This window comes from Camellia sinensis, chromosome 1 (genome assembly GCF_055761805.1).
Source record: "Camellia sinensis isolate YWXY chromosome 1, ASM5576180v1, whole genome shotgun sequence".
NCBI classification, from domain to species: domain Eukaryota; kingdom Viridiplantae; phylum Streptophyta; class Magnoliopsida; order Ericales; family Theaceae; genus Camellia; species Camellia sinensis.
Window position 1 is genome coordinate 224,680,046 of NC_138961.1, and position 18,377 is coordinate 224,698,422.

At 35.8% G+C, this 18,377-nt stretch overlaps 1 protein-coding gene and 1 long non-coding RNA gene across 2 annotated transcripts; both read right to left on the bottom strand.

Annotated features, from left to right (window-relative positions):
* Nucleotides 1–7,977: 7,977 nt before the first annotated feature.
* LOC114283594 (putative calcium-binding protein CML41) lies at nucleotides 7,978–9,132 on the bottom strand. Its single transcript, XM_028226453.2, has one exon. The coding sequence runs from the start codon at nucleotides 8,850–8,852 to the stop codon at nucleotides 8,292–8,294; it is 561 nt and encodes a 186-aa protein (XP_028082254.1). The 5' UTR covers nucleotides 8,853–9,132; the 3' UTR covers nucleotides 7,978–8,291.
* A 7,324-nt stretch (nucleotides 9,133–16,456) lies between these two features.
* On the bottom strand, nucleotides 16,457–18,113 carry LOC114283593 (uncharacterized). Its single transcript, XR_014329541.1, has 3 exons — nucleotides 17,755–18,113; nucleotides 17,326–17,395; nucleotides 16,457–17,225 (listed from the first exon to the last, which is right to left on the bottom strand). It is a non-coding gene; the product is annotated as an uncharacterized LOC114283593 (long non-coding RNA).
* Nucleotides 18,114–18,377: the final 264 nt, after the last annotated feature.

The window sequence follows — 18,377 nt, forward strand, 5'->3', positions numbered from 1 at the left end:
CTTATGCCCTTATATTTAATTTTGATACCCTCATAAATATTTTTTCAAGGATTAGCAATTCAATGATGTAAACATTCATATTTTAAAATTCACATATTGTAGGAATGTAAATTGGCCCGTGGCCGGCCCGAAACCCGCCGGCGAGCCAGGGCGGGCCCGGTCCGTTGACAATGTGAATATTCACATTGACATATTAAAATTCACATTAATAGGAGTGTAAAATTGGCCCCCGTCCCGTGGCGGCGCAAAACCCGCCCGCGGCCCATGGGCGGCCCGGGGTGGGCCCGGTCCGGCCCGTTGACAATGTGAATATTCACATTGACATGTTAACATTCACATTGATAAGAGTATAAAATTGGGCCGCGGCCCATAGGCGGCCAAAAGCTGGCCCGCAGGCCGGGGCGGGCCCGACCCGGCCCGTTGACAATGTGAATATTCACATTGACATGTTAACATTCACATTGATAGGAGTGTAAAATTAGCCCGCGCCTCGTACCTGTCCGAAACCCGCGCCACGGCCCGTGGGCGGGCCCGGCCCGGCCTGTTGACAATGTGAATGTTCACATTGACATGTTAACATTCACATTGATAAGAGTATAAAACTAGACAGCAGCCCAGGGCGGGCCCGACTCGGCCCGGCCCGGCCCGTTGACAATGTGAGTATTCACATTGATATGTTAACATTCACATTAATAGGAGTGTAAAATTGGCCCCCGTCCCGTGGCGGCGCGAAACCCGCTCGAGGCCCGGTGCGGGCCCGGTCCGGCCCGTTGACAATGTGAATATTCACATTGACATGTTAACATTCACATTGATAAGAGTATAAAATTGGCCCGCGGCCCATGGACAGCCAAAAGCCCGCCCGCTGCCCGGGGCGGGCCCGGCCCGGTCCGTTGACAATGTGAATATTCACATTGACAATGTGAATATTCACATTGACATGTTAACATTCACATTGATAAGAGTGTAAAATTGGCCCGCAGCCTGTGGGCGGCCCGAAGCCCGACCGCAGCCCGAGGCGGGCTTGGCCTGACCCGTGACAATGTGAATATTCACATTGACATGTTAACATGCACATTGATAGGAGTGTAAAATTAGCCCGCGCCCCGTGGCTGCCCGAAACTCGTCCACGGCCCGTGGGCGGCCCGGGACGGGCCCGGCCCGGCCTGTTGACAATGTGAATATTCACATTGACATGTTAACATTCACATTGATAAGAGTGTACAATTGGCCCGTGACCCGTGGGCAGCCCGAAGCCCAACCTCGGGCCAGGGCGGGCCCGGCCCGTTGGCAATGTGAATATTCACATTGACATGTTAACATTCACATTGATAGGAGTGTAAAATTGGCCCGCAGCCCGGGACGGCCCGAGCCAGATCGCACCCCGAGGCGGGCTTGGCCCGACCCGTGACAATGTGAATATTTACATTGATATGTTAACATTAACATTGATAGGAGTGTAAAACTTGTCCGCTGCCCGAAGCTCACCTGCTTCCCGGGGTAGCCCCGGACCCAAACACGGGCCACCCCAGGCCGCCCACGGGCTTCGGGCCGCCCATGGGACGCGAGTCAATTTTACACTCTTATCAATGTGAATGTTAATATGTCAATGTAAATATTCACATTGTCAACAGGCCAGGCCGGGCCCGCCTCGGGCCGCCCATGGGCCGTGGGCGTGTTTCAGGCAGCCACGGGGCACGGGCTAATGTTACACTCTTATCAATGTAAATGTTAACATGTCAATGTGAATATTTACGTTGTCAACAGGCCGGGCCCGCGTCGGCCCGGGGCCGGGCTTCGGGCTGCCCACAGGTCACGGGCTAATTTTACACTCTTATCAATGTTAATGTTAATGTTAATATGTCAATGTGAATATTCACATTGTCAACGAGCCGGGCCGAGCCCGCCTTGGGCAGCGGGTGGGCTTCGGGCTGCTCACGGGCCACGGGCCAATTTTACACTCCTATCAATGTGAATGTTAATATGTCAATGTGAATATTCACATTGTCAACGGGCCGGACCGGGCTCGCCCCGGGCCGCCCATGGGACGCGAGTCAATTTTACACTCTTATCAATGTGAATGTTAATATGTCAATGTGAATATTCACATCGTCAACAGGCCGGGTCGGGCCCGCCCCTGGCCGCCCACAGGCCGTAGGTTAGTTTCGGGCAGCCACGGGACGCGGGCTAATTTTATACTCTTATCAATGTGAATGTTAACATGTCAATGTGAATATTTGCATTATCAACGGGTCGGGCCAGGCCCGCCCATGGCAGCCCACGAGCCGCAGGCGGGTTTCGGGCCGTCCACAGGCCGCGGGCTAATTTTATACTCCTATCAATGTGAATGTTAACATGTCAATGTGAATATTCACATCGTCAACGGGTTGGGCCGGGCCAGGCCCACCCCAACCCGGGGCGGGGCCTGGGCTTTAGGCTGTCCACGGGTCATGGGCTAATTTTACACTCTTGTTAATATTAATGTTAATGTTAATATGTCAATGTGAATATTCATATTGTGAACGGGCCAGCCCGGGCCCGCCCCGGGCGACGGGCTCGTTTCGGGCCGCCCACGGGTCGTAAGCCAATTTTACACTCCTATTAATGTGAATGTTAACTTGTCAATGTGAATATTCATATTATCAACGGGCCGGGTCGGGCCTATTTTTTTGGCTTGTGGGCCGGCCCGTCTCAACTCGAATTTTTCCAGGCATCCACGAGGATCGACATGAGCTGGGCCCCTACACATTGACGATATAAACATTTATATTGACGGTGTGAACATTCACATTAAGGGTATTTTAGTAATTATGTCACCTATAGGACTTATTGAAACATAAGAAAATAATGTGAACTAAATGGAACATAAGTAGATGAAAAGGATATTTTGGTCTTCTTATCTCAAATTGGACCTAATGGAATAGTCAAAAAGAATATGGATTGGATGGAATAAAACTCTTAGAAAATGAATTTATCAAAAAAACTCATATATATATATATATAATCACTTGATTATTGGGCTATGAGAGGTGTATTTTCTCGACTACACTTGCGCCCATAGGGCGACAGTATGTATAGTTTTGTATTGAGTCTTATTGTATTATTTGTTTTGCTATTAAAATTATTTGTTTTTAAAAAAAACAGATGAATATACAATTGTGCAAATTTTTAGCCTCCACCAATCCAAAATGCTTAAATTTTTTATAAGGTTTTCAGAACGTTATTCAGAACCTCATATCATTTATTTAGTTAGATTCCTTAAAGTATATCCATTAAATTAAATTACCAGGGCACTATGCCTTAGGCTTGGTTTGGCATGTATGCAAAAAGTCATTATCTTATTTAAGTCATATCACCTCTCTAACATATCACTTCAAACCCAATCCAATCCAAACCCAACCCATATCACTTCAAACCCAATTCAAACCTAATCCATATTTTATAAAAAGTCAAAAATGCACTTATTTAGATGATCCCAAATAACTCCAATAAAAAGAGAATGTTATAAACTCCAAATAAATTATCAAATCTCTCACATAGATATCAGTTGTGTTCAAGGATAGAGATTGGCGTAACTAATCCATTTTTAATTTCGTACTCCAATTTGGGTAGGGTTGGCCAACTCCCAACTAATCAAATATTAGTTTACTCACAAAATTAACAATGGCCGGCCATCCAACCAAGGCACGCAGGCACCAGTAAGAAAGGTCAAGTTTGACGAGTTTATAAAAAGTTAAAAAGTCAAAAAATTATTTTAAAAGTTAAAAATTTAATATTATTTATCAAAAAATCAACAATTATGACTGCACAATTTTTAATCTTAATTTTTCCCTACATACATTAATTTATATAATTTTTTAATACATATTTTTTCATCAAAAGTCAAAAAGTTAACCTAAACATCCATATTTTTTTCTTTAATTTTTAACCTAAAAAGACAAAAAGTACACTTATTTAAGACACCTCAATCAACCCCTTAAGTACTATTAATTAATGAAAAGTTTTATATAAAGATAGTTCTTCACCATTTAAGTTAAAAGTTCACCATGACGGCTCACGAACACGCAGTATTATTTTTCATTAATTAATTACCCACTATACACACATTGTAGTCTATTATTAGATGGCGATAATAGAACGTGAATCACTATTGATTTATCAATAATGTTTCAATTATCCCTTTTTCTGTATTTTATTTGAGTTCCATTGCTACATGATTCACTAGGTTCTATAACTTATGCATATTTTCAACATTGGAGAGAACTCACACAATAAATCAAATATAACATAAAAATTTAACCATTATACTATTATTTGGTTTCAAATTTTTAAAAATAATTTTTAAGTTTTCAATTCATATTTTTATATTTTTTAATGATTTTTTAAAATATTTTAATCAATTTTTTTTTTAAAACTTTTCAGATTCACTTAATCTTGATATACTTAAAAATGGCCATGGCTTATGTCCAGTCCGTACTGTTGGGCCCGTGGGGGCCCACCACGGGTGCTGTTTTGATAATCTGAATCGTTTAATATATAGAACTTGTTGAGTACTATATGCTTGTAAAAAATCACGTTGATCGGATATCGATAGCTATGTGAACAAAACAGTTTTTCATCAACCGTTAATTTTTTCACCGTCCATTTTTTTTTATACAAAACTGATTTGATCACATAGTTATCGATATCCAATCAATGTGATTTTCTACAGGCATGTAGTACTTGACGAGTTCTACATATTGAACAGTTCAGATTTTCAAAACGGGACCCGTGGTGGCCCCCACGGGCCCAATAGCACGGTCCAGTCCGATCCCGGACTGGACAAAAGCTGGACCCCTTAAAAATATATATAATTTATACAAAAAAAATTTAAAAATTCATTGAATATAACAATATACAAAATGTACTTATTTTTTGTATTTAAAGAATTTTTTTAAAAAAAATCACAAATATTATATTTTTTTTAGTGTATCTAAATTAAATATATTTAGGGTAAATTACACTGACACCTCCTGAGATTTATGTTTATTACAGTTTCCCCTTATCTTTTGAAAATTACATCTCTCCTCCTAAGGTTTAAAGTTTCATTACATATTCCCTCCCTCAGCAATTTAATTTTTTTAAATATCAATTTTGCCCTCACTGGGTAAATTACATTGACACTCCTCACATTTTAGAAATTACAATCCCCTCCCTGAAATTTAAAGTAGCATTACCAATTGCCCCCTCGGTTAGAATTAGTTGGAAAAAAATTAATTGAAAAAAAAATTAATTGAAAAAAAATTAATTGAAAAAAAAAATTATTAGTAAAATTTTTAAATTTCTGTTTAAAAACCAACGTAAACTCATTTTTTGAATTTATGTTTTTTCCTCAAATTTACAAACTGAGATAACCATTTATAAACCAAAAAAATTATCAAACAAGTTTTTATGATAGTTTTTAAAAAATTTGTAAATATAAATTGAAAACTAAAAACGAAATGGTTATCAAACAGGATTCAGATGGTAAAAATGTCATAAAATTAACAAATAATTAAATAAGTCACCAACGTAAGAAATGACTTATCAAAAAATTCTTAGGCTATGTATGATTTGATTTTTAGAATTTTTTTAAAAAAATTAAAAATTAATTCGGTTAAGAAATAAAAAATAAAAAATAATAGAGATAATTTTTTACAAATTAAATTGAAACAATCATACATATGTATATAACATGCCCAAAAGTTAAAATGATAATCATTTTTTACCCTTAAATGATAATTATTTTTTATTTTTTATTTTTTAACCAAATTAATTTTTATTTTTCAAGAAAAAACTCTCAAAAATCAAACCATACATAGCCTAAGAATCTTTTGATAAGTCATTTCTTACGTTGGTAACTTATTTAATTATTTGTTAATTTTACGTTATTTTTACGATCTAAGACCTGTTTGGTAACCATTTCGTTTTCAGTTTTCAATTTATATTTACAAAAATTTTAAAAATTGTCATAAAACTTGTTTGATAATTTTTTTGGTTTATAAATGGTTGTCTTAGTTTGTAAATTTGAGAAAAAAACGTAAATTCAAAAAATGAGTTTACGTTGGTTTTTTAAACAAAAATTTTATTAACAAAAAAATTTTTTCAAATTTTTTTTTTTAATTAACTTTTTTTCCAAATAATTTTTTTTCCAACTAATACTAACCAAGGAGGAATTGTAATGCTATTTTAAACCTTAGGGAATGGATTGTAATTTCTAAAATGTGAGGGGTGTTAGTGTAATTTACCCAGTGAGGGCAAAATTAAAAAAATTAAATTGCTGGGATTAAATTGCTGGGTGGAATCTATAATGAAACTTTGAACCTCAAGGGAGATGTAATTTCCAAAAGGTGAGGAGGAATCTGTAATAAATATAAACCTCAGGGGTATCAGTGTAATTTACCCATATATTTAAAAATATATATATATATATATATAAAAATTGCAAAATATTTAAAAAAATAACTAAAAATAAAAAATATGAAAAAAAAAAATCAATTTTCAGAGAAAAGTTAGTTAAACTAAACAATTTTTTGAATTTTTACTCTTCCTCACTTGTCATCACATTGGGCGTTTAGTGATGAACTATTCAGCATTTTTGGCTTTGAAACTCAGGATTCACTTCTCAAAAAATTAATTTTTTTTTTATTTTTTCTATTTGTTTATTTTTATTAATTTTTTTAATATTTTAAACAACTTTTTTTTTAAAAAATTTAGATACACCTAATATAAATACACTTAAACAGTATAATATTTACAAAAAAAAAATCTTTAAAAAATTCACTAAACCAAAAAATATATAAAAAAAATAAATTTTCAATACATTTTTCGTATTCTTGTGTATTTATTATTTTTTATAAATATTTTATTTTTTAAATACATCTAAGTAAAGTGAATCCAAAAAAGTAAAAAAAATTGCTTAAAATTTTAAAAATATTTACTAAAAATAAAATAAAAAACATGAAAACAAAAAAATTTAATTTTCAAAACAATGAATTCAAAAATTAAAATCAAACACCCTGATTATCTTTTTGGGATCAAAATTTTCATCTCAAAAAATAAATTGCATGAAATTATTTTGTCTATATTTTTAAAATTTTATCCCTAAAGGTTATTTTTTGACTTTTAGTAATGACTTTTTAATGATGACTTCCATAATAGTAATTTTGTTAAAAAAATATATATGTTTTGTAATAAAATTTTCACTTTTTAAAATTAAAAAAAAAAATTAATTTCTAAAACTCTTATATACTGTAGTGGGTGTATTTATTTTCAAAATTAGTATAATGTGATCACTGCAAATAATATATATATATATATATATTCAGAAAAATATTTTTAAAAAGTATATTCATAGGCTACCATCATTATAAATATAGTCACTGTTTACAAATTCTAACTCTACTCTATGTACCTCATTTTAATGTAATTTTTAGAAAGAAATTCATTGACAAATAACATTTTCAGAAAAATAATAGTCTACAGCCTTTATTTTTTGAGTACTTTTCGAATTGCCTAATTCTATTGTTTAATTACTATGATTAATTAACTCTTGTTCCACAAGGAGAGGAAAGGTTGCATAAAGGAAAATGTTTGGTAGCTCAAATTTTTGTGGCTCAAATGGCTCAAATCTGTCAAAACGACGTCGTTTTACACTCAAAATCTGTCAAAACGACGTCGTTTTGACAGATTTGAGCCATTTGAGCCACAAAAATTTGAACTACCTAACATTGTCGTTGCATAAAAATTAACTTAGGGTAAACGCTTACTCGATGCTACATCTTTACCTATTACTTTACCTACATCTCGAAAACTTTGCTTCAGCTTTAAGTGATTTACAGGTGTCTAAATCAGACTTTCTCCACAAGAACTAGTTAATACTTTAGTTTGTGTTACTGTGCAACCTAAACTTTTATCAAGAAAAACAAGAACACATAAATCATCATTAACAAAAACATCTCAAAAAAACACAAACCATGTTTTAATAATTTGCAAAAAACCACATACACAACTCAATAAGATATGGCAACTGTTTGCACGTATATGCATGTAATCACACAGTGCCCATGCATACATATATATAATCTTCTCTTTAAAGCTGCAAAAATTTAAATTCGAATAATTTTTAACGAATTGAACTCAAACTCAGCTCATGAGAATGCATTTACACTTTGCATTATTGCTTTTGTTTTTTTTAAGGATTTTCTTTATTCAATAACATGATCATGATCATGCACACACACCTTCATTTAAAATACAAAAGATTCCAAAGTCTAAGCCATCATTTGGTTGAACTCATGAAAATCAAGGACACCATTACCATCAGTATCAAAGACTCGAATCATAGCCTCACACTCGTTGTCCGATTTCACATCACCGAGTCGACTCAGCACTCTCTGCAAGCTCTTCGGGGTAATCCGACCAGACCCTTTCTCAAACTCAAACATCTCAAAAGCTGCCTTAAGATCTTCATCCTCACCTTCCTTCTTCATCAGCCTCATAAAATCTCTGAAGTCAATCAAATTGTCTCCGTCTCCATCAAGCTCTTCGATCACTCCCTGAGCCTCCTCGTGCGACATGTACTCGCCTATCGAAGCAAAGTAAGCTCTGAGCTCAACTGCTGAGATTTTGCCATCGTTGTCGCCATCAAAATGTCGAAAAACTTCTCTGAGCTCATCTTCTCTAGTAGTAGTTTTTGGTGTAATGGGTGATCTTGGAGTGCGAGGAGAGCTTAAATTTGAGCTGGACTTGGATCGAAGACGATGGAGGCTGAGCTTTAGGCCTTTTTTGTGAGGGAAACAACCGAAAGATTTGGGAACTCTCTCGGGTTCCATTGGAGGGCAGAGAAGACAATGGTTTTTTTCACAATAATATGGGTGTTTATATAATTGTGTAAGGCAGATGGGATCTGTCAAACTTCAATGCAAACCAAAAAAAAGAAACACATTAAAATAAAGGGTAGATATAGATATGAATTGTATCAGAAAATTGTTGTGGAAATAGTTTAGAATAAAGGTCGAAGGTAAGGAGCTTGCAATGAAATTGCTGAGGAGACCGGGAGTGGTACATTGCGTAAGATTCTGGTCGAAGGAAATTGCATGGAAGGTTCCTTTGGGGACAAAAAAATTGACTGGGCCACTGGCTCTTTAATTGTCAATTGGAAATTTTTATTTGTCCAACGTCTACGAACTCCCAAATTTTCAGACACTGACGTGACATAAATTTATTTTTTTTGGGGAATAATGTCACACTTATTATTTTCTTACATTATCTGTTTGGTTAAACTTTTTATATTACTTTTAATATATTACTAACTAATTATTGGCATAATAAGTCCTATCATTTATATTTAGGGTAAATTTTACTTTATTCTTTATAATTTAGGTCATGTGCAGATTATTCCATGACTTTCAAATATCAACATATAATTGCGGTTGATGGACTAAAACGCACACTTTATTAACAGAAATTATAAATTGACAATTATACTACCATCTTCATTTTGTTCTTCTCTCTCTCTCTCCAAACTCAATTCTCTCTCTCTCTCTCTTCATCTTCTTCTTTTCTCTGTCTCTATTTCAAACTTTGTAAAATCTCATCTTCATCTTAAACTCACTTCATCTTAAACTTTATACAAATTTTATACAATCTCATCTCATCTTCATATTTTAGCCATTATACAAATATATATATGTATATGTATGAGAGAAATTTCAATTTTCTTCAATCAAAAAAAAAAAAATTAAAATGAGTTGGGATTTGTATATATATATGTACATGATCAAGAAAATATATATTTATATATATATATATATATGTATGTGTATATATGTACACATGATGGAGTTCTGGTCCAGATTGTCTTTGCAGAGAAGGCCGGTGTCGAGGTCAGTTGTGTGTGGATTGATTGTATTTGCGTTGGGTTTGATTTCGTCATCTTTTTTATTTGATTTCGTTTTTCAAATGCAAAAAGGAGATATATTGTTGTAAATAAAAAAGAGATATATTAGATCTCAAATAAAAAAGAGATAACACAAAAAAAAAAAAAAAAGAGAGATATATTGTTAGATTCAAATTTGAATTTGCAAATTTTTGTTATGAATTGGTGCTCTGAGAGAGGAGGAGGAAGAATGGCAAGTCTTTGTAAATTTAAAGATGTGTAGGAGGTATTCTGGTCATAAAGCATAGCCTACTCTCTTTACGGGCGTGTGAACCTCACACTACAAGAATTTTCACTTTTGGCGACTAAATTTTTAGTCGCCAAAAGTCATTTTTTTAGTCGCTGAACGGCTTTAGTGACTAAATTTTTTGGTCACAAAATTAGTAGCCGAAGAATAGTCGGGAAGGCTAATTGGCGACTAAAATTATTGTAATCACCAAATGTATTCATTTGCCGACTAAATATTTAGTCGCCAAAAGGTTGGACATTAAATTAAATTAGAGCATTTTCGGCGACCAAACTTTTAATTGCCTAAAATCCCACCTTTTTAGCTATTAAAATTTTAGTCGGCAAAGAGTTCTTTTTTAGCTACTAAAAATTTAGTAGCCGAAAGTCCCTATCTTTGGCTACTAAATGTTTAGTCGGTAAAGAGCTCCTCTTTTGGCTACTAAATATTTGGTTGCCTAAAGTTCTAAATTTTTTGCTACTAAAATTTTAATCGGCAAAAGTGTGTTTATAATTTAATTTTTTATTTTTAGTTACGAAATATTTTAGTCGTCAAATGTTTGATTTTCTTTTGGCTACTAAAGTTTTAGTTGCCAAATGTCTTTTTTTTTTTTTGGTGCTAAACTTTTAGGCGCTAAATGTCTTCTTTTTTTTTTTACTACAAAACTTTTAGTCGCCAAATTTCCTTTTTTTTTTTTGTTACAGAACTTTTAGTCGTCAAATGTCTTTTCCCAATTTCTTTTTAGCTACTAATTGTTTAGTCGCCAAAAAATGATATTATGTTTTATCGCAAAATTATAATTTCTCCACAACTTGTCTATATACAATACAACCTGTAATACATATAAAAACAAAATGATACATACTATCAATCATTTCACAATCTGCATCCATATACCAAAAATAAATAACATTAAATATCAAAGTCCATATAAATCAACTATTGTCCAAACTAAAATAATAATTCTATACAAATTATATCATGCAAAAATCAAAACCCTCCGAATACAAAAAAATACATTTACTACCAAGCGAAATTATCATTTGGCGTGGTACAAATTACCATCGTAATCTGTACCACAACAAAAGGTGATATATGTACCACGACAAAAGTTTTCTATGGACCATGACAAAACGTCCTATATGTACACCGACAAATGGTATATATGTACCACGACAGAAGGTGATCTATGTACCACGACAGTCATTATTGGTTGATTGCCAAAAGTTTTCTATATCAGTAATAATGAACTACACAAAAGCTAAGGATGACAAAAGTATTATATTAGTTCTATACAAAAGTGAAAATTCTTCTCCATACACCAATATGGATTATCTACAAGTCCACACAACAAAGCCATCTACAAAAAAAAAAAAACAAAACAAAACAAAACATTAGAATTGGTTACAAATATCAATTCAGTTAGCCATATGGAACATGTTCTCACATGCATTTAAGGTAGAACAATCGAGAAATGTCTTTTTGGAAATAAAATAAAGTATATATATATATATATGTATCATGCAATATTTATTCCAACCAACTGCACAAACAATGTAATATGTAATTTCTTCGTCCTATAAATATATAAAGGCAATTATTAGAATATATAGATGTTATTTTAATAAAGTTGTTGTTTTTTTAATTAAGTGTTGCAAGTTTTTCGACTAAGTGTAAGGCGTATTCGGGAGGTGTTATGAGTTTTCGCCCTCAGAAAGCCCTTTTTCGAGTAAGTTTAGGGTGTATTCGGCTCTAACTCCCAACCTACGTGTTCGAATTACATTCCGTCAATTCTCACAAGTCCTATTTGTCATGGGGGAACTGTCCGTGCGAGCCACACGGTGGTTCAGGGGCAATTATGAATTTTCGCCCCCCTGAAAGTCCTTTTCGACTAAGTTTAGAGCATATTCGGCTCTAAGTCCCAACCTACGGGTCCGGATTACGTTCCATCAGTTGTCACAAGTCCTATTTGTCATGAGGGAACTGTCTGTGTGAGCAACACAGTGGTTCGGGGGCTATTTTGAATTTTCGCCCCCGAAACGCTCTTTTTCAACTAAGTTTAGGGTGTATTCGGCTCTAACTCCCAACCTACGGGTCCGAATTACGTTGCGTCAGTTCTCACAAGTCCTATTTGTCATGGCAAAGCTATCTATATGAGCCACACGGTCATTCAGGGGCTGTTTTGAATTTTCACCCTCAAAACGCCCTTTTCGACTAAGTTTAGAGCGTATTCGGTTCGAACTCCCAACCTACGGGTCCGAATTAAGTTCCGTCAGTTGTCACAAGTCCTATTTGTCATGGGGGAACTGTCCGTGTGAGCCACACGGTGGTTCAGGGGCTGTTATGAATTTTTGCCCCCGGAAAGTCCTTTTTCAAGTAAGTTTAGAGCGTATTCGGCTCTAACTCCCAGCCTATGGGTCCGGATTACATTCCGTCAGTTCTCACAAGTCCTATTTGTCATGGGAGAACTATTCGTGTGAGCCACACGGTCGTTCGGGGGGTTGTTTTGAATTTTGAAACGCCATTTTTCGACTAAGTTTAGAGGGTATTCAGCTCTAACTCTCAACTGACCGGTCCAAATTACGTTCCATCAGTTCTCACAAGTCCTATTTGTCATGGTGAAGCTATCTGTGTGAGTCACACGGTCGTTCGAGGGCTGTTTCGAATTTTTGCCCCCGAAACGCCCTTGTTCGACTAAGTTTAGAGCGTATTCCCAACCTACGGGTCCGAATTACGTTCCGCCAGTTCTCACAAGTCCTATTTGTCATGACGAAGCTATCTTTTTGAGCCACATGGTCGTTCGGGAGCTGTTTTGATTTTTCACCCCTGAAACGCCTTTTTTAGACCAAGTTTTGAGTGTATTCGGCCCTAACTCCCAACCTACAGGTTCGAATTACGTTCTGTCAGTCCTCATAAATCCTATTTGTCATAGGAGAACTGTATGTGTGAGCCGCACAGTAGTTCGGGGGCTGTTATGAATTTTCGCCCCTGGAAAGTCCTTTTTCGACTAAGTTTAGAGCGTATTCGGCTCAAACTCCAAACCTACGGGTCCAGATTACGTTATGTCAGTTTTCACAAGTCTTATTTGTCATGGGGGAACTGTTTGTGTGAGCCACATGGTGGTTCGGGGGTTGTTTTGAATTTTCACCCTCGAAACACCCTTTTTTGACTAAGTTTAAGACGTATTCGGCTCTAACTCCCAACCTACGGGTCTAGATTACGTTCTATCAATCTCACAAGTCCTATGTGTCATAGCGAAGCTATCCGTGTGAGCCACATGGTCATTCAGGGGCTGTTTTGAATTTTCGCCTCCGAAACGCCCTTTTTCGACTAAATTTAGAGCGTATTCGGCTCTAACTCCCAACCTACGGGTCCGAATTACGTTTCATCAGTTCTCACAAGTCCTATTTGTCATAGGGGAACTTTCCACGTGAGCCACATGGTCGTTCGGGGGCTGTTTTGAATTTTCTCCTTCGAAACGCCCTTTTTCAACTAAGTTTAGGGCGTTTTCGGCTCTAACTCCTAACCTACGGGTCCGAATTACGTTCCGTCAGTTCTCACAAGTCCTATTTGTCATGGCAAAGCTATCCGTGTGAGCCACACGATAGTTCGGGGGCTGTTTTGAATTTTGGCCCCAGGAAATCCCTTTTTTGACTAAATTTAAGGCTTATTCGATTCTAACTCCCAACCTACCGGTCTGAATTACATTTCGTCAATTGTCACAAGTCCTATTTGTCATGGGGAAGCTGTCCGTGAGGGCCACACAGTGGATAAGTGATTTTAGTTCAAATAAGAATCTGTCACGACCCAAACCTGGCCCTATGGGTTTAGCACCGTAACCGGCCAGTAATTTGAGATTACCGAAGGCCTGCTTAACAGTAATAACAGTAATACATAGCACAGGGGCTGGCGGAAATGAAAACAGTAATCAAAGATGTCCAATGAGCTGTGACAATCTGTATGCAAAAAGACTTCTCATACATATACACATTCAAACCATAACAGTATATACATACATCATATACAGGCATTCAGGTTATGGACCAAATCCCTACCATAACAGTACAGTAACAGATATCATTCAGTCTATACATAACAGAGACAAATAGGATGAATCTGAGACACCCCAAAAGTAGCCTTAGCCTAAACAGATCTGGAACCTCGAAACGAGGCACAAAGGCTGGCTTGACAAAACAAGGGCTTAGCATGACACTTCTAGCAACGGTACGGTGCCTGAACACCTACATATATATATATGAGCAGTGAGCTAAAGCCCAGTAAATAACATATGCGTAAAGAGGTTAAGAATGAATGTCCTTTCAGTATTGAAAACAGTCATTTATCAGTATATCAGTCATTCAGTTTGTGGCTCATATTTCATGCCATAACAGTCATTCAGAAACTATAATAGTCGTATGTGGTACATCCAATAGCAAAACAGTACAGTAGGTCTTAACAGACCGAACAGTTAGTTGATGGCCATCATATCAGTTAGCAATAGTGGTTCCAAACATGGGAACCGACAGAGATCTCTGTGACAGTAGTAGTACAGTACAGTAATAGTAAATTGCTATGGATGCCGCGAATACAGTTCACAAATAGGACAAACATTCATTCAGTAAGAAATATCATTTCAGAAAGCAATACAGTTGTTCATTCAGAAAATATTCATGATTGAACATATCTTTACAACATTGTTACTCACAGAGCACTGGGCTATAAGCAGCTAGAGCGTCCTTGGATGCCAACCCTACACAGTTACAGAACAAACACACACTAAGCTACACAGTTGGGAAATAATAACTTAATCCCTAATTTGCCTCGGTGTGATTCTACGTCAATATCCTCATTAAGATGCCTTAAACTAGGCCTAGGAGTGCCTAGGATAGAATGAGGATGCAAAGATGCACTTTAAAACACTTTTCAGAATTTTCAGAAAACAGGGGTCTCGCTCGAGCGTGGCTTTCTACGCTCGAGCGGGGCTTTCTACGCTCGAGCGGACATGCAGACAAAGGAGCTCCGTTCGAGCGTGACTTTCCTCGCTCGAGCGGACTGCAAAAGTACTGGATGCATGAAATTCACGCTCGATGGGCGCTCGATACCCGCTCGAGTGTGAGACACAAGTCTTCGCTCGAGCGTGCATTCCCCCGCTCGAGCAGACTGTAAACACATGCAAAATACTGGATATACACATTTCTCGCTCGAGCGTCACTTTACCCGCTTTAGCGGACTGCATAAACACAGGTTGTGCGCTCGAGCGTGGAGTTCCCCGCTCGAGCGTGAGTCGAAATTTTGGAAATTCCAGATTGAACCTTCAAGCTCAAAATCAACTTTAAATGTACCAAATTCAATCCTTTTGGACTAATTTTCTGGAAAACACTTGTAAACTCATAATATGACATGTTTCAAAGATCAATTTGAGAAATCAAAGCCCAAAGGTAGTTCAATTAAACACAATTTCAAAGAAGTTTTCATGAACATGAAGAACATATGACATGCATGAATTCTAGTGAATTCTAATGCCTCAAAACATGATCCAAAGCAAGATTAAACTCAAAACCATGATGAACTCATGGACTAGAACAAGAATGTAAACTTGCATGCAAGATTTCATGAAAATCAACTTCAAAATGCAAGAATGTGTACATGCATGAGCTTATATGAACTTAAAGCTTCAAACACAAGATCAAATGAGCCAATCCTTCCAAAAACATGGTGAATTCATGGATTATAACAATAATATGGACATGCGTGCAATAATTTCCATGAAAACAACTCTAAACTTCAAGATATGCACATGCATGCATGATTCAAGTTTCAATTCAACAATTTAAGCCATAACTTGGCTCTAAACTCCAACAATCCTCTAAACCATGCAAGAACCAACCCAAAATATGAACAAGAAGGTAAATTCTCTACCTTAAGTCTCTAATTACAAATGTAGAAGCTCAATATGCAAGGAATCCTTCAATCGCCTAAGCCTCCAAGCCAATTTGGTTGAAATCAAGTTTTTTTTTCCTCTCACTCTCTCTCTCTCTAGTCGGTTATGGGTCTCAAACGGCTGAGGAAATGTGTTAAAGCTAACATGTATAAATCAAATAAAAGGCTCAAGAAAGTCCACCAAGTGGCATTTTGGTAAATAACTCAAGTTGATGAATTTTAACTTCATTTAATCTAATTTAATCATACCAAATCAAATTTTAACTAAATTTACCATAAAATGACGTTAATTCTAATTAACACAAAACACTAATCAATTTCAGATTCGGCCGCCGATAAGACCTTCAATTTACAGTTCGAAACTTAAAACATGAACAGATAAATCACTGACAAACAGATAAAAATGCATTTAAACTAATACACTCAACCAATTAGTTCAGGATTTAAGTCAATCAATCAGTTAACATGCTTAATCATAGATCAGCACTAATCAGTGGTGAAGGTTGTCACAGAATCTTAAAGGAATTATAAAAATAACCAAAACTGACCTAAAAACGCCAAAGAATGTTGTCAAAGTAAATAGATAAATTTGAGTAAAAATTAACACATGCACACGCTCAAAGATTAACTACATGGACCAAACACGTGACAAAGTACATAAACTATCTTAAAAGGCTTCAAAATTGCATATGGTTTATGAAAGATTAATCACAAGGACCAAACATGTGACGAAGTATCACATAAACTAACTAGCCAATAACAACTATCTTCATTTTCATTTCTCTTTCAGAATGTTTAAGATGATACAGTTGAAACTTACATTAAGTGACCAAAGTATAAGGTTCTTTCTGTGCTAATAATGTTGATTTCCAGTTCCACAACAAAAACTCATCTCTAAACCATAAGGATGCTCGACCTCCTAATACTTACATTGCTATGATTAATAACAAAAATTACCAAAAAGATGTATAATTATCTACACAAAAATAAGGAAAAGATTTTCCCACCTTTATATTTGAACAGGGCAACTTTACGACAATTGTTTCCCTTCATCCTTTCCATATATATGCTAAAGTTCACGAGTAGCAGCTAGGAACGATTCTGAAGCAGAGAAAAAAGAGTGCATGTGAGCAGGAAGGCATTGTATCAAAACATATTGAACTGTCACTCACTGATAACTAAACCAAATAACTTGAATTACCTTTCCAAAGACGGAAAGATTTGTATATGTTGTTTGACAGTGGGCACATTTTCCTCATATCCACTTTGGGCTAAAGTTAATGGCAACCAGTAAGCAAAGTTAGAGTATTCAAATGCAATAAAGGGGACTCAAAAACCTAGTGGATTCTATTAAAAAAACAATGGTATGTTGCAAATAAAATCAGGTTTCTCTATGTATAACATGCATAAATCTAAGATTAATTAAGTCTCCTAATCAACCTTATGTATTCCTCTACTTCACTTGTATTCTGTGAAATGACAAAATGATTAGATCATTTCTTACCAGAGGACTTGTGTATGTTGCTCATTAATTTAGGGCCACATACATTATATATTAAACATTTGCATATACATACACAACATTATTATGCATATCCACACAGCATTATATATATACACACACATTCACCTGCATATATTACACATCATGTTTGAAATTTATCATAAATCCTTGAGCTCTTCAACTTTGAGGATTCAGTCAAACCATCCTTAAGTAAAAAAATAAAATCCAAAATGAAACTATAGAAAGTTATAAACAATTAAAATTAGAGAAAAAAAAAAGACAAGATAATCACTGGAAATTCCACATCATGAATTTATGATGAAAGCAAATTTGAGTTTCTCACTCAAATCACCATCTCTAATACATATAAATATATACCAACATCAAGAGTTGGCAAAAGGATCATTATTCCAATTAGTTAGTTACATGAATTATGCAGAAGATTGTTTTTATGATGAGTAAATAGCAATTCTGGCTTTCCACAGCCACCAACTACTCTTAACACTCTTAGGAATTTTGTTTGAAGGGGTCATTCAATTCCCCCGCCCCCCTCCCTCCCTCCCTCCCCACCCAAGTTAGAATTATATCAAACTAACCTCAAATAGATGAAATTATTCATAAAACAAAAATTCTTTCAGCTCAATGGGGTCACAGTACACCCTCCCTCCCCAAGTTAGAATTATATCAAACTAACCTCAAATAGATGAAATTATTCATAAAATAAAAATTCTTTCAGCTCAATGGGGTCA

Coding starts and splice junctions, on each gene's coding strand:
- LOC114283594 (XM_028226453.2), bottom strand. CDS start 8,852: ATGGAACCCGAGAGAGTTCCCAAATCTTTCGGTTGTTTCCCTCACAAA.